Consider the following 24,289-nt stretch of genomic DNA (forward strand, 5'->3'; position numbering starts at 1 on the left):
GCCAGCGACAACAACAATGTCCACATTCGCTAATATCCAATCATCCGGTTGCGCCAAGAAAAAGAAACTGAACGCATCAAACGTTGCGTTTTTACAATCTTTGAGATTCGCGGTGCGAAATATCTGAACAATGACCGACATCCTCAACATCGGGGAAGAGACAATCTTCGACGATCGCATCATCAAAATTGAGACTCACATGTACAACCCGTTCGCCAACACCACGTTCGGACACAGTGATGAGATAAGAATACCCATACAACAACAGGATCTGTATATGTTGCCGTTTGACAGTTTTCTATACATCGAAGGAGAATTAAGGATAAATAGACCAGCCGAAGGATCTGATGTGATACTGGGAAATAATTGCGTCGCATTCATGTTTGATGAGATTCGATATGAACTCGATGGCGTGGAGATTGATCGCAACAGAAACGTGGGAATAACAAGTATGCTCACAAACTATGTAACGATATCATCCGATAGAAGCGTGATTATGAGAAACGCCAGCTGGAGTGATCCGATTACTGTGAATGGAAACTTCAATTTTTGCGTGCCGCTCTACATGTTATTGGGATTTTGCGAGGATTACAGACGAGTGGTGATTAACGCTCGTCACGAGTTGATCTTAATACTATCGCGCAACGACATCAATTGTCTGGTTGGAGATTCGACGCTGGAGCCTGTGATCAACATATTCAAGATACAATGGCGAATGCCACATGTGTTGTTGAGCGAGATTAAGAAGCTGTCTATGCTGCGCGCTCTGGAAAGCGGACGCTACCTCAGCATGGGTTTTCGCTCGTGGGATCTGTATGAGTTTCCGCTATTGCAGCGTACAACCAAGCATTCATGGGCCATTAAAACCGCGACTCAGCTGGAGAAACCACGATACGTTATCTTTGCTCTGCAGACAGGCCGGAAGAATGACATGTCTGAGGATATGAGTCGATTCGACGATTGTAAATTGACCAACGTGAAACTCTATCTGAACTCGGAATGTTATCCGTACGACGACATGAATCTGGACTTCGATAAAAACAGATGGTCGATTCTGTACGACACGTATGCGCGTTTCTGCAAAAACTATTACGGGTACGAGTATCTCGAGCCGAGTCTCACCGTCTCAATGTTTCTACGTAACGGCCCATTCGTAATCATCGATTGTTCTCGACAAAACAAATCGATCAAGAGCGCAACCGTGGATGTGAGATTGGAATTTGAGTGTAAGGAAAACGTGCCGATGAATACCTCTGCGTACTGTCTCATCATACATGATCGCGTGATTATTTTTATGTCTTTATATTTTTTACAAATTGTTTTATTTTTAAACTAATTTCATTTTACAGCTTTTCATTAAAACCTCATGCGGTTCGTATACCATGCAAACGATATGCATTGACAGCTACGGGATTTAAATTCCTCGAAATTGGTATCAAAGTGGATCCACCGAGTTACGTGGAAATCGCCATAGGAGATCATCGAAGAAAGGAACTGATACTATCTCTCGAAGCGTGGAAGGGACTCTACGAGCAACGTCACAATATTCAGAATCTGCTTCGAAACGACTCTAAAGATGCCTACAGTTTTATAAGCGTTGGACCACTAACAGTGCGAGTTCGTACGATTAACGACGCCAAGTTAATAAGTCTTGAATCTTCAAATGTATGCATGATGATGATCGAATCGACGTTACACCGTATGTTCGATCTCGATCCATGCATCGATGTAACTTTTGACCGATTGGTTAAAATTACCAATACAGTCGATATCAAGTTTACGCAATTTTCAAATATCGCGTCCACTGTAAAGGATAATAAAGAAGTATTAAATGTAATACACGCTAGCGACGCCTTCAACAAGTATCAGCTCATCGATTGTGAGCTGGCAGCTTTAGTTTTTAGTCCATAACATGTAAGAAAAAAAATATTTAAAAGAAGAATAAAGAGTTTTTAGTCCATAATATGTAAGAAAAAAAATATTTAAAAGAAGAATAAAGAGTTTTTAAGTCTAAATTATGATGTAATTTCTTTGCATGCATTTCCATTCTCCATCTTTCTCCCACCGTAAGCAGCTCCCTAGCTCTTATACGTATAGCTCCCAATAGTTGCATGGTCCTTGCGGGGGATGACGTCATGCGGGGAAGGGGGAACGTGACGCTAGAGACCGAGAGGCTAGGGACTGAGAGGCTAGGGACCGAGAGGCTAGGGATCGCGAGGCTAGGGACCGAGAGGCTAGGGACTGCGAGGCTAGGGATCTACGAGGCTAGGGATCGCGAGAGATAGCGCTTAGGAGAGAAAGAGAGAACGCGAGGTGAACGCGAGAGAAAGAGAGCGAGAGGCGTATATGCATGAGAGAGATGTTGCGAGAGATGATGAAGCGAAGGAGAGCGCGAGGTGTTCGCGAGAGAAAATTTTTATTAATATTTTAATAATATTATTATATAATTATTTTATAATAATATTAATATATAATAATTCTTTTATAATAATTTTCTTAATATAGATGGAAAGAGGAATTATTCTAAAATAAACTATATATTTTTTAATATTTAAAATAATTTTTATTCTTAAAATGAGTATGTGTAATATTGATAATTGTGTGTGTGTGTGTGTTTAAAAGAATATAAATGGATATAAATGTGAATATATAAATGTGAATATAAAATGGGTATAAAATGGATATAAAATTATAATATAAAATGGATATAAAATTTTTAAAAATATAAATGAATATAAAGATAAAAATATAAAGATAAGAATATAAATGAATATAAAGATAAAAATATAAAGATAAGAATATAAATAAATATAAAGATAAGAATATAAATGAATATAAATGAATATAAATGAATATTATAATATATAAAAATTGTCGGTGGTGGAGGTGGCTATGGTGGAGCCGACGATTGTGAAGCGGCGGCGGTGGATGGATGCGAGGCGGTGAGGCGGCCGGGCGGCTGAGCCGACGATGGTGGGGGTGGCAAGGCGACGGCCGTGGGACTGCTGCGAGGCGGGACTCCTGCATAACATAAAAAACATTTTTTATTAGTATTTTCTTAATTATACATGACAAACATATATATATTTCTTTTTTTTTTATTATAAAAGAGATACTTACATATAATCTCGATCTCCTCAAAAAATTCTCGAAGTCGGAAAATATCCGTCCACCACACCTCATTTACATACGCCCATTCCTCCCCACAATTCATCCAAGTTTTGGTGATTCCGTCGCCGCAACATTCGAACTTTTTTTATTTTCGACACATTTATAAAGCCATGGATTTCGATGAATCCATTTATCGACTCGTCGACGCCTGGGAATTCCTCTCTCATGTTCTAAAATTAACAAATTTATTAGATTCATTAGATAAAAATTGAATAATATAATCAAATAATAAAAAAACTTACCGACAACGCACACGTTAAAAACAGAGCCCTTATGATGCTGACAATAAATGAGACCTTCCATGATTTTGGTTTCCTGTAATCTAATACTCTTTGCAGCCCTAAGAAGGGCATATTTCCAATTAATTCTGTTATTAGGGTCTCTAAAAAGTTGGAGCCCAATATGCCCCTAATTCAAACGGCATTTTTCACTTTATTCACAACACTTTATTCACAGGCACTTCGCTCGGCGACTGTTCGAGACTTTTTGATGTGGAGACAGACTCTCTCCATAAGCTTCAGCTCCATCTCAAAATTTCCACAAAGGAATACCATAGTGATAAATATCTGTTTATAAATTCGAGCTGCCTGCACTCACTGTCATACTGTTTTGTTTATACCCTCGAAAAGGACCACGAGAGCGCTTAGAAGAGAGAGAGTGTGAAGCGTTTACTAGAGATAGCGCGCGAAGGAGAGAGATGTAGCGGTGAAGAGCGCGAGAGATGACGCGCGAGAGATGACGCGCGAGAGAAGAAAGAGATGGCTCGGCGAGGTACATGAAAGAGAAAGATAGCGCGACGCTAGGGACCGCGAGAGAGCAAACGCTTTAGGAGAGCGTGAAGCGTTTACTAGAGATAGCGCGCGAGAGAGAGAGATGTAGCGGTGAAGAGCGCGAGAGATGACGCGCGAGAGAAGAAAGAGATGGCTCGGCGAGGTACATGAAAGAGAAAGATAGCGCGACGCTAGGGACCGCGAGAGAGAGGAACGCGAAGGAGAGCGCGAGGCGAACATGAGAGCGTGAGGCGTACGCGAAGCAGAGAGAATTTAATTCTACTAATATTTTAATAATAATTTTTTAAATAATTTAAATAATGTCGCGAGGGAGAAGGACGTCTTATTCTAGAATAAATATATATTTTTCATTTAATATTAATAATTTTTAATCATATATGCGTGTAATACATGTGTGTCTGAATATAAGAAAAAAAATTGAATATATAAAAATAATATATCAAATAATTGATATTAAATATAATATAAAAGGAATAATATAAGAATATAAAAATTTAAAGAGTATAGAATTTAAAATATGACTATAAAATTTAAAAAAGAGTATAGAATTTAAAAAAAAATTATTATTAATATGATATAAAATATATAAAAAGGTAATAGATAATAAAATGAATTAATATTATAAATGATAAAAATTAATAATAAGAAATAGACCCCCGGCAGTGGATGTGATAACGGCGGTGGCTGCGAGGCGGTGAGACGGTCGGGCGGCAGGCGATGGTGGGGGCTGCGCCGTGGATGCTCCTTCTATAACAGACAAAAATTTTTTTATATTTTTAATTAATAATTATATATTTTTATTTATATTTTTAATTTAATTATGAGTACTTACAATATAATCTCGGTTCCCTCACATCCAACTCATCGCTTTCTAGGTCCGCATCCGGAATATTATGTTCTGGCAACACATCTGATTTGGATGGCAACACATCTGAGTTGGATGGCAATAGCAATGGTGGCCATGGTGGCAATGTCATATTCATTGGGTTCCTACAAACTTTTATTTGTCCACTTAAAAAATGCAATACCTTTTGATATCGACGCTGAAAACACGCGATTCGGTTGTGTTTAGATGATATGACGCAGTTACATACGGTAGTTTCCATTAATTTCCTTTCATGAAATTGCAGAAAATGGGTCACATCTCTTGCTTAAGGTTTTTGCACATCAAGTTCGCGATTTCTTAAATAATGCACCATCGAAGTCACTGGAATGTTCTTCAATCTTTCCTGAGACGCCATCTTCACTTTCAGAGTTCTCACTTTAAGTGTTTTAATTTTTAAACAGTTTATTGTCTGCAAATAGGGCACAGACTGCACGATACTATTTGAGACACTGATAATCGACATTCGCAGCATCTATCTCCCAAAAGTAAAATGTATCTTTCAGTATCGTGTTTCCGCACAGCACGAGCACGTGAAAATAAGTCATTGACTCGCAAAAAACATGCTGTGCAAAATTTGTCATTATTAACTTCATAATAAAAAGAAATGCAACACATTTTTTGTAGTTCGTCAATATCGTGGATATCAGCTCGTTTTAGAACCCGCACTTGTTTTTGTTCAGTAAGGTCCGCACTACACTCACTATCATAATCGGAGTCTTCTAAAATTCTTATATTATCATCATCATCATCGGATGATTCTTCTATGTTCATAACTTCTTCATTGTCCACTTCTTCGACATCTATATACATGTCTTCATCTTCCACAATGGCCTCATTATTCTCGAAGACCTCTTCTCCATTTTCGATGACAATCACATCTTCATCAGACGACTCGTCTAATATTGCCTCGAAATTATTATTTTCCATTCTTCACACATTACTGCACAATTTTTCCACACTTTTTAAAATCACGTTCTATAGAGCACTTGCACCCGCTATACTTTTTTCGACTGACTAACGTATCTGTACGCTTGCAAATTACGTACTATGGTTTGAAGTGGCAGCAGTCCTTATATTTCATCTAATCATTTCTTCCCCTCTTCATGATTAACGGATTGTTTAATTTCATATCAGAAAGGTAATCTCCCTTCATCACGTTATCGCTTTTGACACAGAGCGGCCGGACATCGGCGCTCATTTTTGTTTATAAAAATTCAAGCGGCCGGACTCGGCGCTCCCTAAACAATGAGAAAGAATTCCGCTTAGGGGGAGGGGAAAGGTACCGCAAAGGCTGCTGAATATCGGCGCGTAATGCAATACGGTCTTTTACCGCGAAAAAAACACGTGTCCCGACGTGTTCATTGCGATAAGCGCGACCTCCCAAGATCCCCTCAGGTGGAGGAGGGGAGGGGGAGGTACCGCGAGGGCGGCCGAATGTCGGCAAAATTATCGCAAAAGAATTCTTCCTAAACAATGAGGAAGAAACGTCGCAGCCTTATGGGCAGGGGAGGGGGAGGGCGGAAGTACCGCCAAAGCGCGTCGCCTTATGGGGGAGGGGAGGGGAAGTACCGCGAGGGCGGCCGAATATCGGCGCTCACTTTGCGGTGTTTTGTTTATAATAAAACATGTTAGATAATTCAAAGTAACACAATACGCTGTTTTGTTTATGAAAAACAATACGCGATAAGCGTCTCCCGCACAGCGATAAGCGCCCCCGCCCCGTGTGACGTCATCCCCCCTCGCCTACAAGATCCCCGCCCCGCGTGACGTCATACCCCCTCGCCACGGAGAACCCCCCCGCCCGCGCCCCCCTCGGAGGACCAGGATTAGAACTCTCCTTGTATTCCTACTAACACAAGTTTACAGTACTCTAAAACACACTGTTTTTTCTTAACACTTTTTCACATAGCGCGTAAACTTGGCGCTTTTTTTTACCTTTTTTTTAAAGGAAAGTTTTTTTATGGATATCATTCTTTTTTGTAGTATACATATATTTATTAACACATTTTAAAATAAAGAAGCAAAGAAGCAAAAAAGTAATGAAAATTTGATAACTTATAGCACTATTATGAGTGCTTTGAGCTATCAAAAATGTATATATTATTTATAATTTTTTTCTTTACATTTTATTTATTATATATTATTAGCTTTTATTCACTTCATTATTTTATATCAATAATTATAAACTTATGAAGAAATAGTAGGATGATAGCGTAACATGAAAGGTTGTCATAAAAGAAAATCACATATACACGGTGTTTCATAAGTGATGGGCCAAACTTCAGGAATGGATTCCTCATGCTTAGAGAAGAAGAAAAAAGTTATATCAACATAGGTCCGGAAATGATTTAGTTTTTGAGTTATTAAGATTTTTGTAATACAACATTTTTGTCTCATTTCTCGTCTTACAGTTAGAGAAAATGTTCAATATGTAAACATAGGCCGGCAAACTTGAAAAACATCGTTGATGCCTTTAAATGGACTTCTAAGACATATTTCTAACAGCTTGGAAGCAGTGAATAAATAATCCAATACATTTATCAACGACAACATGAAGTTAGTATCTCTAGACGTTATATCTCTTTTCACAAATATCCCCATAGATTTGGCAATGGACAGCATTTCAAATAGATGGCCTTTTATTGAGCATAAATGTTCTATCCCACAAAATGAATTTTTATTAGCAGTTAGATTTATATTGGACTCAACCTTTTTTGTATTTGACGAAGTGATTTATAAGCAAACGTTCGGAACACCGATGGGCTCTCCACTTTCTCCGATCATTGCGGATATTGTTCTGCAAGATCTGGAAAATAAGGCCTTGGAAACACTTAAATTCACACCGGGTTTCTTCCTTAGATATGTTGATGACATCGTACTTACTTTACTCTCCTCTAAATATAATCACACTCTAAATACATTCAACTCCTTCCATCCGCGCCTTCAATTTACGATGGAAATAGAAGTGAATGGCATTCTGAACTTTTTGGATTTGACGCTCATTTTAAATAATAACTATATTAATTTTGACTGGTTCCACAAAAGTACGTTCTCAGGGAGATATTTTAATTTTGATTCACAACACCCGACATGCCAAAAACGGGGAACTATAATAGGTTTAGTGGATAGAGCAATCTCCTTGTCTCATCCACGTTATCATCAGAAAAACTTGGAATTATGCATCAGAGTTTTATTAATGAATGGCTATCCTCTTAACTTTGTTTTTGAAACGATAGATAATCGGCTACATACTATATTTAAGAAAAAATACGATAATAAAGATAACATCATTTGTAAGCAGAGCGAGGAACAAGAGTTATTTTTCGTCATACCTTATGTCCACTCTATTTCGGAAAAATTCAAAAATATCGCTGAAAAAATAAATCATAGAATTGCATACACTGGCCTTAATAAAATGAATAACATCATTAAGGTCCACAAAGACCCTCTCAAAAATAATAACAAATGTAACGTTATTTATAAAATAGACTGTAAAAATTGTGAGGCGTCTTATGTGGGCCAAACGAGTAGACAATTACAGACGAGAATTAAAGAACATCACAATCACATAAGGTGGAACTCTGGAAATCGCTCTGTCATTACCGAACACAGACTAGAATTTGACCACGATTTTAAATGGGATGATGTGCAATTATTAGACAAGGAACCCATATTAGCGAAGCGATTAACTTCTGAAATGTTGTCCATCAAGAGACAAGAAAATAGCAAAAATTTACAAACGGATACAGAACTTTTGCCAGATATTTATTTAACTTTAATTAATAAACTTCCTAAAATATAATAAAAACAATACACAGTGTCGACATAGTTGCATAATTATAAGTAACTATAATGCGATAATTGTGTTCATTTTGAAGCTATTCTCATTGTTAAATCTTATTTCAGAAGAAATTTTATTTTAATTTGAATTTTACAGTAGGCTTGCCATTTTATGTCAACACACGCTTTTTCATATTATTTTTATTACACTTTTGAAGTCTTTGTCGACCTTTTTAGATATTTATTATGTTTAGTGTACTGTTTGATACCGTTTGGGTTAACTCTAAACATCTACATATTAAATTTGTCACACTCGAGATCATTCACTGTATCGCCGAGATAATAGATTAGTACATTACCACCTTGCTTTGCGGTCGAATCGATGTCTAATTCGAATATTGATGGTGCTTCGCTGATATGGCTACCAAGTTTTTATTTCTGTGAGTTATCTTTAGTACTTGCACATTGTACCCCAATTATTGTAAATTACCCATTGGTAATAATATTCCTTAACCTCAGATGCAGCCACATAGAATATAATTTATGGTTATTTGTCAAGAAACGGAACACCACTTTGACATTCACTGCACCCCAACATGCGGTCTCTTAAATTTACCGAATTTAATCCATATATTACTGTTTAATGATATTTCATGCGCTGTTAATTTTGTATTGCGCTGAAGAAGGTTAAAAAAAAAGAGCCGAAACGTACGTCTCATATGTATCGAAACATCTGAATAAAAAAATGTTTTAAACAAAATTTTTTAAAACATACCGCGCCTAACACACCGCGCTATTGCTCTCATAGCCAATCATACCATATTGATATTACGTTTTAAAAATTAATACAAATTATAAAAAAATAAAAAAATTTTAGTTAAAAAAACTTGTCTGACTGACTCTTATAATTCGCAACGGCGACTGACTCGCTAAACCGCGGGATCCTGCGATTAGGCTCATCGCACACCCCGGCTCTCCAGCCCCCGCGCTCCAAGCTACTTGATCCACCTGGGCACCGGGTAGAGGCCGTGATCGCGCGACCTAAGCAGGACGCAGACGAAAATATTTACGCTTCCGGACGTTCGTACTTCCAACAGAGGAATTACTGTTGGGGTTAGAATTTAAAGCTTGAGCGTAAGAAATAATTGGGGAGGAATGATTGTTATATTCCTAGGTCGGGGGAGGGGAAGGAGTATTAAGTAGGGGAAAATCTTTAAAAGTATTAGAAGAGTTAGTGGAAATATTTGGCGTGGAGTTCCTTATTCTCTTCCTGGCTTCTAATAGAGAAATATTTTTATAGCTGCTAATTCCCTAATCTTTCTTTGAATTTTGTATTCCGGGCAATTAGGGCTTGTAGCTTTGTGTGGGCCCTTACAATTTATACAAACTGGAGATCCCTCTCTTTTAGTGCACAGTCTTGGATTATCATGTTCATTCTCACCGCAAAGATTACACCTGGGACGACCTTTACGCTGGGATTTTAAATGACCGTATCGCAAGCAGGAATAGCACATGGAAATCTTGGACACGAAGAGCTCTACGTCATGTTTAACTTTATATAAGAATAGATACCTTGGTAACTGTTGGCCTTTAAAGGTGATGAGTATGGTTTTAGAGGGGACAAGATTACTCCTGTGAACTTGGCGCACCATATTTTAAAATCTTGAATTTTTTATAGAGTTCTGGCATTATTTGGAATAGTTCTAGAATTCTCTGTGAGTATTTTAAATAGTTCCGATGATTTAATACAAAAAAATCGATTTTGAAAATATGGTGCGCCAAGTTCACGCAGCGCACCGTATCATGAAAATATATTATTTCTTCAGAGTTCTAGTTAGTTTTACAATAGTTCTAGAGTTCTATATCAATTACATCAATAGTTCTAACAATTAAACGCAAAAAATCAATTTTTGAAAACCAAGTAAAAAAATTGCAATTTTTAAAAGTTCTGGTCGATCTGATAAGAGTTCTGCGTAGCGTTCCTCGAGTTCTACAAAAAATTCTTATGACTTTTTCCCGTAAAATAATTATTTTTCAAGTTAAAGCCATTTTTAGTAATGAAAAATCAACTTTTATTATAACATTTCTTTTACGAGTTCTAGCCAATCTAATAACAGTTCTGCGTAGCGTTCCTCGAGTTCTACAAAAAATCCCTATAACATTTTCCCGTAAAATAATTATTTTTCTAATTAAAGCAATTTTTAACATGTGAAATGTAATTTTTGTTAAAAAAATTTTTTTACGAGTTCTAGCCGATCTAATAACAGTTCTGCGTAGCGTTTCTCGAGTTCTACAAAAAATCCTTATAACATTTTCCCGTAAAATAATTATTTTTCTAATTAAAGCAATTTTTAACATTTAAAATTCAATTTTTGTTTAAAAAAAATTTTTTACGAGTTCTAGCCGATCTAATAACAGTTCTGCGTAGCGTTCCTCGAGTTCTACAAAAACTTCTTATGACTTTTACGCGTGAGATAATTATTTTTCTAATTAAAGCACCTTTTAACATTTAAAAATTTTAACATTTAAGAATTTTTAACATTTAAGAATTTTTTTACGAGTTCTAGCCGATCTACTAACAGTTCTGCGTAGCGTTCTTCGAGTACTACATAAACTTCTTATAACATTTTCCCGTAAAATAATTATTTTTCTAATTAAAGCAATTTTTAACATTTAAAATTCAATTTTTGTTTAAAAAAAATTTTTTACGAGTTCTAGCCGATCTAATAACAGTTCTGCGTAGCGTTCCTCGAGTTCTACAGAAACTTCTTATGACTTTTACGCGTGAGATAATTATTTAACATAAATAATAATTTGTTTTTTTAACATAAATTGAATACATTTATTTTTGGAAAGCCTATTTTTTAATTTCGCTGATGTCTTTTTTTATGAACGAGTATAAAATACGACCAACAAATATTGGGTCACACACACAATAGATGAGGCTTTATTATTCTCTGAATCAGACTGGATTACAACATCGTAAGGACCCCTTGCGGTAATATCATATTTATTGTCTTCAGCTTGTGAACTACTATTTGAATTAAACTTTAAATTGAAAGTGGAACCATTAGAAAGGAGTTATCTGAGCTTTTTATCTGGAACGTTTTGTTCAGTTTTATTATCTGGAAGGGATGACGCAATCGTTTACTCTGTCTTTCGTTTGTTCGAGATCTTTCCCTTAAGGTCTAGTGGATCTTTAGAATTCTTTGGCAGTGCAGAAGGGCCAGAAGGCTCCTGACTATAATTAGAAAGGAAAGAGTTATTAACTTTAAAGCTTTTACCAGATGCAACAGTGTTAAGCTGCGCATTAATATCACAGTCGATGTCGTGGTCCTTGGTTTCAATAGAGAAGAGGAGAAGCGAGGCAATGGAATCTAGCCTATGTTCGTCGTTTCTAGAAGTATTTGAAACGTCCGTCATTGCATCTAATGTTTCCCGAGCAAGATAATCTGACCGAGAGGAGTCTCCCCCGGGTCTTGAATGGACATGGTTCACAGACCACTTAAATATTTAAGAAAATCAACCATTAAAGCCGAGAGAAAGGAGACGGTGGGCGGCTGCAGCCGCTTGTGACTTCTCTCTCGCAGGTTATAATAGTTTCTCTCTTGTAGTAAAAACCTGTACTCGAATGGATACGACTGGGAAACAATTCACTGGCTTGTTGTATCAGTCAAGACATTAATAATAAGACACAAAACTGTCAGTACTTGTATTACAAAATTGCAGTATAACTTGACACGTGTATTACTTCTCAAGATGGCCGTGCGACTCCCGTTTGTTTGAGAGTTAAGTAGTTATGTCCTCCCTCTGACTCTTCCTTACCTGAGTCCGGACGTAACAGAACAATTAACGCTAATTGATGAAGAAGACAATTTTGAATACATAATTACTGTTTCATTAGAAGATGCCGAAAATATAAAAAATGGTAAGTTTATTTATTTTTTTATCCAAATGCTTACACAATATTTTTAAAAATATCTGCATACAGAAATCTGACATAACCTGACATGATCTGTGTATTAAATTAATATTCATTAATTGTTCTTATTTTATTTCTAATTTTTAACAGATCCTGAATTGCAATATTCTGCATTGCAAGAAATTTAAAAAAATACGAATGCAGAACAATTAAACAAGAATTTTAACAAGAAAATTCTATCTGAAGCAGGTTAGATTTAAAATTATATTTATACTTATTTATTATTGACTTATTTATTTGTAAATATTATTTTTAATATTATAAAAAGTATAATAAAAAATGCTTCTGAATCTAATATGTCAAATTAATATTTTATAGAAAATACAGATGACACGGATGCAATTGCCAGTTGTGAAAACGATGGAACGTCTGAATTAAAAGGTAAATTAAAATTGAGATTATTTGAAAAAATATTAACAAGTTATTCATTTTGTCTAGATCAACATATATGGACCCGTTCTGAAACGATACATCTGATAAATGTATACAAAGAACACGTTGAAAAATTCAACAACCCCAAAATTTCAACAAAACAGTGTTGGCGCATACTATTGTAAGAAATGTACGAATAATTCAATAAACTATTATAAGGAATTCTTTGGTACGAATAGTTATTTAATTAATTATATGTTCAAGCGTCTTACTCGCGCGCACAACAATCACAGGAAAAGGTCTCAGTCAGGCACTCAAATCACTGTTAAAGTTATAATAGATATTTAATGAAAACATAGGTTTAAATAAATGTTCACAGAAGTTATACAGAAGTTCTTAATGCCGCGGGTAACAATCGGACAACGATTCTCAAAGCCGAAGTCTTTTCACAAAGAAACGCGCAATAATTATCACAAAGTCAATAATTGCGAAATACGGCTAACGAATGCAGACTTTCTGCAAGTACAAAGTCTTTTTCCGCAACGCGTACAGACTTAACAAAGTTCGAGTTGCACATTTAACGAAGCAACTGTAACACAAGGCCGTGAGGCACTGATAGTTTCTACGGGACACGGTACAATTGGACACCAATTACTTGGACACGATCAATTGAACACAGTCAATTGGACACCGTTTATTTTGACACTGTTCATTTCGACACGGTTCTTTCGGACACAGTACTTTTAAACACAAAAAGAAATGCTTGTTGTTCATTTGGACACGAAAATGCGCGACCTGTACACTTGGACATGAAAATGCGCGACCTGTGCATTTGGACACGAAGATGCGCGGTTTGTGCATTTGGACACGATAATGCGCGACCTGTGCATTTGGACACGAAAATGTGCGGCTTGTGCATTTGGACACGAAGATGCGCGGCTTGTGCATTTAGACGCGACCTGTGCATTTGAACACGTTATATAAATATACACCATTCGCTTGGATATGGTAAAATTGTGCATTTTTCATCAACATAAATTGGGAATGCTTACCTGTTCCCTTAACACGTTGCAAATGCCAATCGTTCACTCGCTTGCATAAATATAATCTGTATTCTTTAAACTTTATATAATTATAGCAAGTTATTTCTGATATATTTTAATCTATACTGACATCTATCACAACGAGATCTATATATCCCAACATATCATTGTGATTAAGGATACTTGGGTCAAAAATATTAATAGTATGTGTGTAAGGATGTATTAACTGTAAGGATGAATTAAGATAATACATTGAGATTTATGTACAGAGACAAAAGTTACAAAGTTTATTCATGTTCAATAAAACGTATGTATTATTCGTGACATTTTTCCGTAACTTTTTATTTTATACCCTGTTTTCTCTGCGCATCAGCGGTGTAACAATACTTATACATTTTTAGTCAGATATGAAAATTATAATAACAATGTTGTCAATGTTGTGATAAAACGTTATAATAAACCAGATCAACGGCGCAATGCTGCCTACATCGCACACTGTGGCGCTTCTCGATTGACTAAGTGCACTACAACCTCTCAGAATATGAAAGTCTTCAACACATGGTCAGAGTTCCTCTCTTGGCAGCGGAACTTCTCACAGCTTCTTATCCTCCTCATCAAGGGATTCTCAGAGCGGATATTATCACCACCACACTGAGAGTGGTCTTCAACGGGTCCAGCCTCACTAGTTCGGGTTATTCACTCAATGACTTCGTACACACGGGTGCCAACTTTCAATCGAACATTTTGGACGCGCTCCTCTGGATCCGCCTACATCGATACATCTTTATCACGGAATTAATGTCAACGGCAGCGCAGGTACTCGAGCTCTGCACGGCGGGCAGCTTCTCCTTAGCCAAGTGGCAAAGTAAATATCCGGAACTATTCAAAGCACTCAATGGATGACACCTCGACAGAATCTCATCAATATGACAATCCTCAGGGCAAAATTCTAGGACCCACTTGGCAACATCGGTCAGATCAGTTTTCCTTTTCGGTCAAGGCCTCATCACGGGCGGAAATCACGAAGCGGACTCTAGAAATTCTTCAGGCCTTAATCTTCCTGTGGACGGACTCTTCGGTATCACATCTGGATCAACGGTCATCCATCTCGCTGGAAGGATTTTGTTCGCAATCAGGCGGCGGCAATTCAAGAACAAGTCCTTCAGGGTCAATGGCGGTTTGTCTCTGGGAAGGAAAATCCGGCAGACTGTGCATCTCGTAGCCTTTCTCCGATACAGCTCTCTCGAACATCATCTCTAGTGGAACGGACCCTCATGGTTAGCAGTCTTTTCAACATTGGTCCAGAATCTATGGCGGCTCTCGCGGAACGGCCAGGTCTCCTACTCACATCAACGGTGAAGCAACCTTCTCTCTGGAAGCTCCTCTATCACTACTCTTCTCTCAACCAGTTGCTTCGAATCACAGCCCTTTGCCAACGGGTCTGCGTGGTTCGAAAGAAAATACCACAATCATCTCTGGCCACACTACTCACCCACGGAGACCTGGAATTAGCTCGGTTGCATTGGATATGGACGGTTCAAGCGGCGTACTTCTCATCGGAGCTCGGAGTCATCTCAAACGGAGCACACTTGTCAAGATCTCACCCTCTCACTAAGCTCACTGCATTCATCGATTATTCTGGCATCCTCAGAGTCGGTGGACGGCTCAAACACTCTCATCTGGACACAGACTGCAAGCATCCTATCATATTACCTCGAGATTCTTACTTATGGGAGGGTCCCGTTAGCGCACGGTGCGATAGCCCACAGCCCGATAGCACACATAAAATTTAATATAATTCCCGATAACCCACATCCCTTTAGCACACAGCCCGATAGCACACAATGCAAAAGGCGCATCATCCCGATAGCGCACAATGAAAAAGGCGCATTATCCCGATAGCGCACAATGCAAAATGCGCATTGTTCCGATAACACACATCCCGATAGCACATATCCCGATAGCACACATACCGATAGCGCACGGAGCGATAGCCCACAGCCCGATAGCACACATCCCGATAGCGCACGGTGCGATAGCCCACAGCCCGATAGCGCACGGTGCGATAGCACAAAGGGGTTGGGGTGTGGGGGGTGTGGGGGGTGTTTCGGACCCGTGTGCTATCGGGATGTGTGCTATCGGGCTGTGGGCTATCGCCCCGTGCGCTATCGGTATGTGTGCTATCGGTATGTGTGCTATCGGTATGTGTGCTTTCGGGATGTGTGCTATCGGGATGTATGTTATCGGAACAATACGCCTTTTGCATTGTGCGCTATCGGGATAATGCGCCTTTTTCATTGTGCGCTATCGGGATGATGCGCCTTTTGTGTGCTATCGGGATGTGTGCTAAAGGGATGTGGGCTATCGGGAATTGTGTTCAATTTTTCGTGTGCTATCGGATTGTGCGCTATCGCACCGTGCGCTAACGGATCCCGCTCGCATCTACACACGTGTGAACAAGAAAGTGAAAAGGATCAAAAGGTGAATATCAGGAACTCTACAACGGATCAGTGCTACTCTGGGACTCTCTCTATCTCCAAGGAACAATTATCGGTTTTATTATCTCAACTGCGGACTGTTACAAGTAAATCTCATGGACAACTCAAGTGCGGCGTGATACTCTGTGCGGCCATTAATGGTTCCGTTGGTAGACACGTGTCTCAATATCCCTCGGACTGCTCAAAATACGCTTCTCTCTTCATTAATACCAAAGACATTTTACTTTAGTTTCTTTTCTTTCATTTATTATTTTGTGTTAATTGGCCGAAGGCCAGTATTAATTTTTGCCTTACATTATAGAATAATAAATTAGACTTTTTTTGTGTTAAGTGAAACATCGCCTTTACTATAATTTGTGGTTTTCAAAAATATTTCCGCCTCACTCCAAACACCAGAATTTTCACCGGACTTTGATTCAAACAGTATGCGCCAACACTATTTTGTTGAAATTTTAGGGTTGTTGAATTTTTCAATGTGTTCTTTGTATACATTTATCAGATGTATCGTTTCAGAACGGGTCCATATATGTTGATCTAGACAAAATGAATAACTTGTTAATATTTTTTCAAATAATCTCAATTTTAATTTACCTTTTAATTCAGACATTCCATCGTTTTCACAACTGGCAATTGCATCCGTGTCATCTGTATTTTCTATAAAATATTAATTTGACATATTAGATTCAGAAGCATCTTTTATTAAACTTTTCATAATATTTACAAATAAATAAGTCAATAATAAATAAGTATAAATATAATTTTAAATCTAACCTGCTTCAGATAGAATTTTCTTGTTAAAATTCTTGTTTAATTGTTCTGCATTCGCATTCTTTTAAATTCTTGCAATGCAAAATATTGCAATTTGGGATCTGTTAAAAATTAGAAATAAAGTAAGAACATTTAATGAATATTAATTTAATACACAGATCATGTCAGGTTATGTCAGATTTCTGTATGCAGATATTTTTAAAAATATTTACGTGCATTTACATAAAAAAATAAATACACTTACCATTTCTTATTTTTTCGGCATCTTCTAATAAAACAGTAATTATGTATTCAAAATTGTTTTCTTCATCAACTAGCGTTAATTGCTCTGTTACGTCCGGACTCAGGTAAGGAAGAGTCAGAGGGAGGACATAACTACTTAACTCTCAAACAAACGGGAGTCGCGCGGCCATCTTGAGAAGTAATACACGTGTCAAGTTATACTGCAATTTTGTAATACAAGTATTGACAGTCCTGTGACTTATTATTACTGTCTTGGCTGATACAACAAGCCAGTGAATTGTTTCCCAGTCGTATCCATTCGAGTACAAGTTTTTACTACAAGAGAGAGACTATTATAACCTGCGAGAGAGAAGTCACAAGCGGCTGCAGCCGCCCACCGTCTCCTTTCTCTCGGCTTTAATGGTCGATTTTCTTAAATATTTAAGTGGTCTGTGAACCATGTCCATTTAAGACCCGGAGGAGACTCCTCTCGGTCAGATTATCTTGCTCGGGAAACATTAGATGCAATGACGGGCGTTTCAAATACTTCTAGAAACGACGAACAAAGGCTAGATTCCATTGCCTCGCTTCTCCTCTTCCCCATTGAAACCAAGGACCACGACATGGACTGTGATATTAATGCGCAGCTTAACACTGTTGCATCTGGTAAAAGCTTTAAAGTTAATAACTCTTTCCTTTCTAATTATAGTCAGGAGCCTTCTGGCCCTTCTGCACTGCCAAAGAATTCTAAAGATCCACTAGACCTTAAGGGAAAGATCTCGAACAAACGAAAGACAGAGTAAACGATTGCGTCATCCCTTCCAGATAATAAAACTGAACAAAACGTTCCAGATAAAAAGCTCAGATAACTCCTTTCTAATGGTTCCACTTTCAATTTAAAGTTTAATTCAAATAGTAGTTCACAAGCTGAAGACAATAAATATGATATTACCGCAAGGGGTCCTTATGATGTTGTAATCCAGTCTGATTCAGAGAGTAATAAAACCTCATCTATTGTGTGTGACCCAATATTTGTTGGTCGTATTTTATACTCGTTCTTAAAGAAAGACATCAGCGAAATTAAAAAATAGGCTTTTCAAAAATAAATGTTCAAGGGAAGCGGCTAATAATCTAGTTTCTAACCCCATATTGAAGACAAACTCAAGGTTTTTATTTCTTTGTTTAGAACAAATACGAAGGGAATTATCCGATCGGAAATATCCGTTTCTCTGGATATATCCGATGAGGAGATTCGCAGAGGAATTGATTACAATGTGGTGGTCATGTCAGTAAAGAGACTGAACCGTAGGAGGAAGGACGCTTCTGAGCTTCTTTCTTTCTTTCAATCTGTCTCTATCCGATTTCCTTCGCCTTCTCTCTCCGCGATACCGGACGTATACGGGTGGATCCCGCTGTCAGGTCATCCGATCGACAAGGGTGAATCATCCTCTTTCAATCATAATGTCAACAGTAAAGCATCTTCCTCTCTGAAGCGCTCTCAGCGATATCCAGAAACTTCTCTATCATCTTTTTCTTCTAATTGTCAAAAGTCTAGTCATACTCCCTTTTCGTTATTAGTTCCTAACGGCAGGTCTTTTTTTATGCATGTGGGAAATCCTTTATGGATAGTATCCATGGACCATTGGATACCCCCGCCCTTGGGTAAGAGTTAGGGGATTATGTGGGAGTCCCTCTCCGAAGGAAGATATTCACTAAAATCCACACGGGTGTCCTGTTTGGGGCGTTAGGTAAGGAGCGGCGAGGATGCTGGAATCCCATGCCGACTCGCCTCCCCCCGCCTATTCCTTCTCGGGAAGGGAGCCATTCAGGAGCAACTCCCTCCCACCGCCATCGTGCGGACCGTCGCGGTTGTGGTGTAAGCGGGATGCCGCCCTCGGCCGGTTCCCCCCAAACGCCACACCCTCCCGGTGTAAATCGGGGAGTAGGGGTCGGGGCTCGAGCGTTCCCGCTCGACCCTCGGCTTCTCGGCTGTGGCTCCCTCCATCCCCCGTGGAGCAGCAGATTCGGCCGTCAGACAAGGGTCCTTTCTCGAGGTTCAAGCGGCTGGCCGCGACTTCACGTCACGGCGAGCCGTTTTTATCCCTCCTGCGAGGTCGTCGGGGGAGGGGTTCAGGGCTTAAGTGCCCCTCCCTGTCAAAGGGATGAGGACAAGGGCAAGGAAAGAAGAGGAAAAAGAAGAGAGACAAAGGGAAGGAGGAAATAAGAAGCAAAGACTAAGAAAGAATCTGAGTGAGGACGGTCCGAATGCAATGGAGGTGGCACCAGAAGAAAGGCCAAGCAAAAGCTCAACATGAGCTGCCCATTGCTGCAGGGAAACCTGAACCACGCCAGAAGGGCTCAGGATCTGTTTATAGAGAGCCTTGCTGAGCGTGGTGGAGGACTTGGCATTGTATCCGAGCCGTACCGTGTTCGCGAAGATAACCCAAACTGGGTGGGAAGCACGGACGGCTCGGCTGCCATTCTATGGAGAGGGGCAACTAACTCCCCTCCGGTTTCGAAGATCGAAGCCGGAGTAGGATATGTCGCGGTAAGATGGGGGGCCATTGTCGTCGTAAGTCTCTATGCCTCTCCAAATATGGGAGGCATGGAGTTCGATGAGAGGTTAGGGGCAGTGGGAGAATGTGTAAGGAGGCATCTCCCACTGCCATCTATAATTGCGGGGGACTTCAACGCCAAATCTGACGCTTGGGGTTCCCCGCAAAATAATGCAAGAGGAAGAGTAGTCCTGGACTGGGCGGCGGAACTGGGGCTCTCCGTAATGAATACGGGGAGCACCAGCACATGTGTTAGGATGCGGGGGGAGTCGGTCATAGACCTGACATGGGCGACTCCCTCCGCAATGAGGTTATCGGAGGGATGGAGGGTGGCGACGGAGGCGGAGACATTGTCCGATCATAGGTACATTGAATTCTCCGTCTCCGTCGTCCCGCCCGAGGTGCAGGAGCGCCGCCGAGCCCAGGAGAAGATGCGACGACGATGGTCCCTCAAGAAGCTTGACGAGGACATGTTCGGAGCTATGCTTCAAGCGGCTCTACTAGCCAGGGTAGAAGGGGGGGGGGTCGGAATCTGCAGGAGCATTTGGGCTGGATGCTAAAAACAGTGGAGCGGCGTGTGACGCCTCCATGCCTAGAGTTAGATTCCGACACCCCAAATGCGCCTACTGGTCGGAAACGATCGCCGATCTAAGGCGATTGACCGACCAAACCAGGAGACGACTTCGAAGAAGGCGACGGGGAGAAAACGCGGACGAGGACGCATGGAACACGTACCGAGCCGCGAGGGATGAATTGTGTGCAGCGATAAGGGAGGCAAAGGCGGTGGCCTGGAACGAGTTGCTCCTTTCCCTTGATAGGGATCCGTGGGGGCGTCCATACAAGATGGTTCTCAATAAGCTGCGGAGAGGGGCGTCCCCGCTGATTGAATCGATGGACCCCTGTTTCGTCGAACGGATCATCGATGTCTTATTCCCGCGGGAGATACAGTGGGTTGGGGAACCAATCCCGCGCAGGGAATTCGAGTGGTCCGGCGACGAGATGGGGGTCACGGGAGGGGAGCTGAGAAACGCCGTCAGGAAGATAAAAAGGGGCAAAGCCCCAGGTCCTGACGGCATACATGGTAAGATATGGGCCACTGCCTTTGCCCATTTAGAGAAGGAAATGCTGCAAGTGTATGACGGCTGTTTTAGGGAGGGAATATTCCCCCCGGTCTGGAAAAGGGCAACGGTAGTTCTTCTTCCAAAGGGGGGCAGACCGCTGGAGGAGCCCTCTGCATACCGGCCTATCTGTTTACTCGACGAGGCGGACAAAATCCTAGAAAGGATTATTGCCGACCGACTCGTCGACCATCTCTCGCGGAGTGGTCCTGATCTTAATAAGGACCAGTATGGCTTCCGGGCTGGGCGGTCCACCATAGACGCGGTCTTCAGGGTCCGCTCAGTTGTGGAGGCCATCACTGAAGAGGGCGGGGTGGCATTGGCTATATCTTTGGATATATCCAATGCATTCAACACCCTGCCCTGGCGAAGGGTAGGTGAGGCGATGGAACATCACAGAGTGCCTCCCTACCTCTTCGCCATAGTGAGGGACTACTTCCGCGAGAGGAAGATTGGTTATATCAACCGCGAGGCTGAGGTATGCGAGAGGGAGATGTCGGGTGGGGGGGGTTCCGCAAGGCTCAGTATTGGGGCCATTGATGTGGAACCTCACCTATGACACGGTTTTGCGGACTGCCCTCCCCTCCGGCTGCGGCATAGTGTGCTATGCGGATGACACACTTGTTGTGGCCGGGGGAGTAGACTGGGGGGAGGCTCGTGCTAGAGCAAATATAACGGTGAACCGCGTGGTGCGCGCAGTAAGGAGATTGGAGCTAAAAGTGGCTCCCCGAAAAACAGAAGCCGTATACATGCATGACGGCTCTCACGGGAAGCCACCGGAAGCCCATATTAACGTAGAAGGAACCCCCGTCTTGGTGGGGGCCCAAATTAAATACCTGGGCCTCCACTTGGATGGTAGATGGGCCTACAGGAAACACTTTCGCCGGGTAACCCCTAAAATAGAAAGGGCCTCTATGGCCCTGAGTAGGTTATTACCAAATTTGGGGGGGCCTGACGGAAGGGTTCGAAGATTGTATGCGGCCACGGTCCATGCGATGATCATGTACGTGGCCCCTGTATGGGCGAACAAAGTCACGGCCACCCGCGATATTAAAGCAAAACCACCAGTTGCAGAAACGGGTGGCCGGTCGTATATGCAGGGGCTACCGGACCGTCAGTTGGAAGGCGATGGGGATCATCGTGGGGATATCCCCCGTGGAGCTGTTGGCTCAAATGTACGCCGAGGTTTACCGGCGTACATGCGAGCTGAAAAGGAAGGGTGTCCCAATAACGGACCGTGACCGATACGGAATTAGGGCCCAAGCTCGACGGTCCCTGATGGAGAGTTGGACCGGTATGCTCGAGGATCCGAGACTACCGGGACAGCGGACCGTCGAGGCCATCCGGCCCCCCTAGAAGAATGGATAGGTGGGGCTAAGGGGGGGTGACTTATAGAATGACTCAGGTGCTTACCGGGCACGGTTGCTTCGGTAGGTACCTGAGTCGAATAGGCAAAGAGCGCACCACGCGGTGTCACCAATGTGGAGCAGAGGAGGACACCGCGCAGCACACTCTAGGAGAAGGCTCCCCATTTTTCTTTAGATTGGACCATCTCCCCCACCACTGCTGTGAGGGAGAGGTCTCCACCTATTTTTCCCTTTAGCTCCTCCCTTTCCTCATCCCACGCAGCACACTCTTCTAGAGTCCTTCTGCGAGAAAGTAATGTCGCGGAAGGAGGAGGAGGAAAGAGCGAGAGAGAGAAGGGGGAGGGGAGGAGAAACTCCCCCCCCCTGACATTGGAAATGGGGAGGAAGATGAAGAAAGCGGCGGGGATGTTCCCCCTTCTCCTCCGCCGAATGCGGGTAGTCCCGCAGACGGCGGAAACCGGGGGGGCGGACCCACACCCGGTTCGGCGCAGTTAAGCGTCGACCCGGGATGAAGCCGTCGGGGGGGACCCGGGACATTTAAAGTCCCGGAACTCCCCTCCCCGCGGCCTCACGGGAGGGTGGGGCGGCTCTCCTTTTTTTCCCGTCGTCGGTGGGGTTGTCCACTTTGGTGGGTATCCACATTTGTGGTGGCGGGGGCGGGGGGAGGCGTCCCCAACATAATACCTAATACCTGCGCCACACAGGGCACAGTGCGGAGGTGATGGGGGGCCTGGGACTCTTTTGGAGCCTTGGGCCTCCCCCGTCACCCCCTTGGGAATTGGGGCGCGGGCGTGTCGGTCCCAATTGGGGGCCGGGGCGCCCGCGCCCCCAACAGGCACCTCCCTGGGTGCGGCCGAATCCTAACTCCCTTTGGGAGCGTAGGGAGCCGCAGCCGGGGAGGCCGGGGGAGGGGTCGCGTGCCTGCGGTCGCGCTTTGCTCGGCCGCACGTGGCGCGGCCTCTCCCCTCTTAGACGTAGATGCGGCGGGAAGGCCCTCTCATCGGGTGCCGAAAGGCACTGGTGGGAGGGCATCAACGCCGTAGAGGAGGTCCCTCTCCCCTTCTGAGAGGGCCCCCCCGGTGAGGGCCTCCGGGGCTGGATGCCGAATCCCCTTTCCCTTTGGGAGGGGGAGGGAGCACCGCTCCGGAGGCGGGGGGCGGCTTGAGCGGGCTACTCGAGCCGTTACCCCGCCCCCCAGATTTTTTGAGAGGGCGCGGCGTGGGGTCGGTGTCGCTCTGCGCCGCATCCGCGAGGGGGAGAGTCGTCGTAAGACGGCTCTCCTTTCCGGGATGGCGGGGCGGGGGGGCGCGGAGTTGGCATGGGATACCAGCATCCTCCGCGCCCCCCATCCAACGCCCGCGATGGACACCCGCTGTGGTTTTAGTGCGGTAGGTCTTGGGCCCCCTGGTCGATCCTCTTGTGGATCGGTCAAGGGGAACAAGGAGTCCCACATAGTCCTCATCCCCTACCCGGGGGGTGAGTGGTACCAAGATGGTTTCCACAGCGTCAAAAAAAAGGGCTTAAGTGCCCCGAGCCCCCGCCCCCCGACAATCTTATCACACCCCAGCCTTATCTGGAGTGGGGTAGGGTCCGACCAAAGAGTGGCTGCAGAACACACTCGAACAGGCGTGTAACGCAGCCATGCCCAAAGTCAGGCTCAGACCTCCCAAGAAAGCGTGCTGGTGGTCGGAGGACATCGCCGAACTTCGGCGAGCCTCCGACCGAGCACGAAGGAA

General features: G+C 42.3%; 2 protein-coding genes across 2 annotated transcripts; both read left to right on the forward strand.

Annotated features, from left to right (window-relative positions):
• Positions 1-7,801: 7,801 nt before the first annotated feature.
• LOC145940212 (uncharacterized) lies at positions 7,802-13,167 on the forward strand. Its single transcript, XM_083045126.1, has 5 exons — positions 7,802-7,892; positions 12,416-12,556; positions 12,755-12,799; positions 12,929-12,991; positions 13,049-13,167. Exons 1-5 carry the CDS (start codon positions 7,802-7,804, stop codon positions 13,165-13,167), a joined length of 459 nt encoding a protein of 152 aa, XP_082901252.1.
• A 6,657-nt stretch (positions 13,168-19,824) lies between these two features.
• Positions 19,825-20,628, forward strand: LOC145940213 (uncharacterized). Its single transcript, XM_083045127.1, has one exon. It carries the CDS (start codon positions 19,825-19,827, stop codon positions 20,626-20,628), a length of 804 nt encoding a protein of 267 aa, XP_082901253.1.
• The last annotated feature ends 3,661 nt before the right edge of the window (positions 20,629-24,289 follow it).

This window comes from Prenolepis imparis, unplaced genomic scaffold (genome assembly GCF_030444845.1).
Source record: "Prenolepis imparis isolate NDT839.2.m4 unplaced genomic scaffold, iyPreImpa1.0 SCAF_9, whole genome shotgun sequence".
NCBI classification, from domain to species: Eukaryota; Metazoa; Arthropoda; class Insecta; order Hymenoptera; family Formicidae; genus Prenolepis; species Prenolepis imparis.

Excerpts from the sequence above, each read along its gene's own strand:
- LOC145940212 (XM_083045126.1), top strand. The coding sequence starts at position 7,802 with ATGGAAATAGAAGTGAATGGCATTCTGAACTTTTTGGATTTGACGCTC. Across the intron at positions 12,557-12,754 it reads TGCCGAAAATATAAAAAATG|AACAATTAAACAAGAATTTT; the intron begins GTAAGTTTATTT and ends ATACGAATGCAG. Across the intron at positions 12,992-13,048 it reads TGGAACGTCTGAATTAAAAG|ATCAACATATATGGACCCGT; the intron begins GTAAATTAAAAT and ends CATTTTGTCTAG.
- LOC145940213 (XM_083045127.1), top strand. The coding sequence starts at position 19,825 with ATGAGCTGCCCATTGCTGCAGGGAAACCTGAACCACGCCAGAAGGGCT.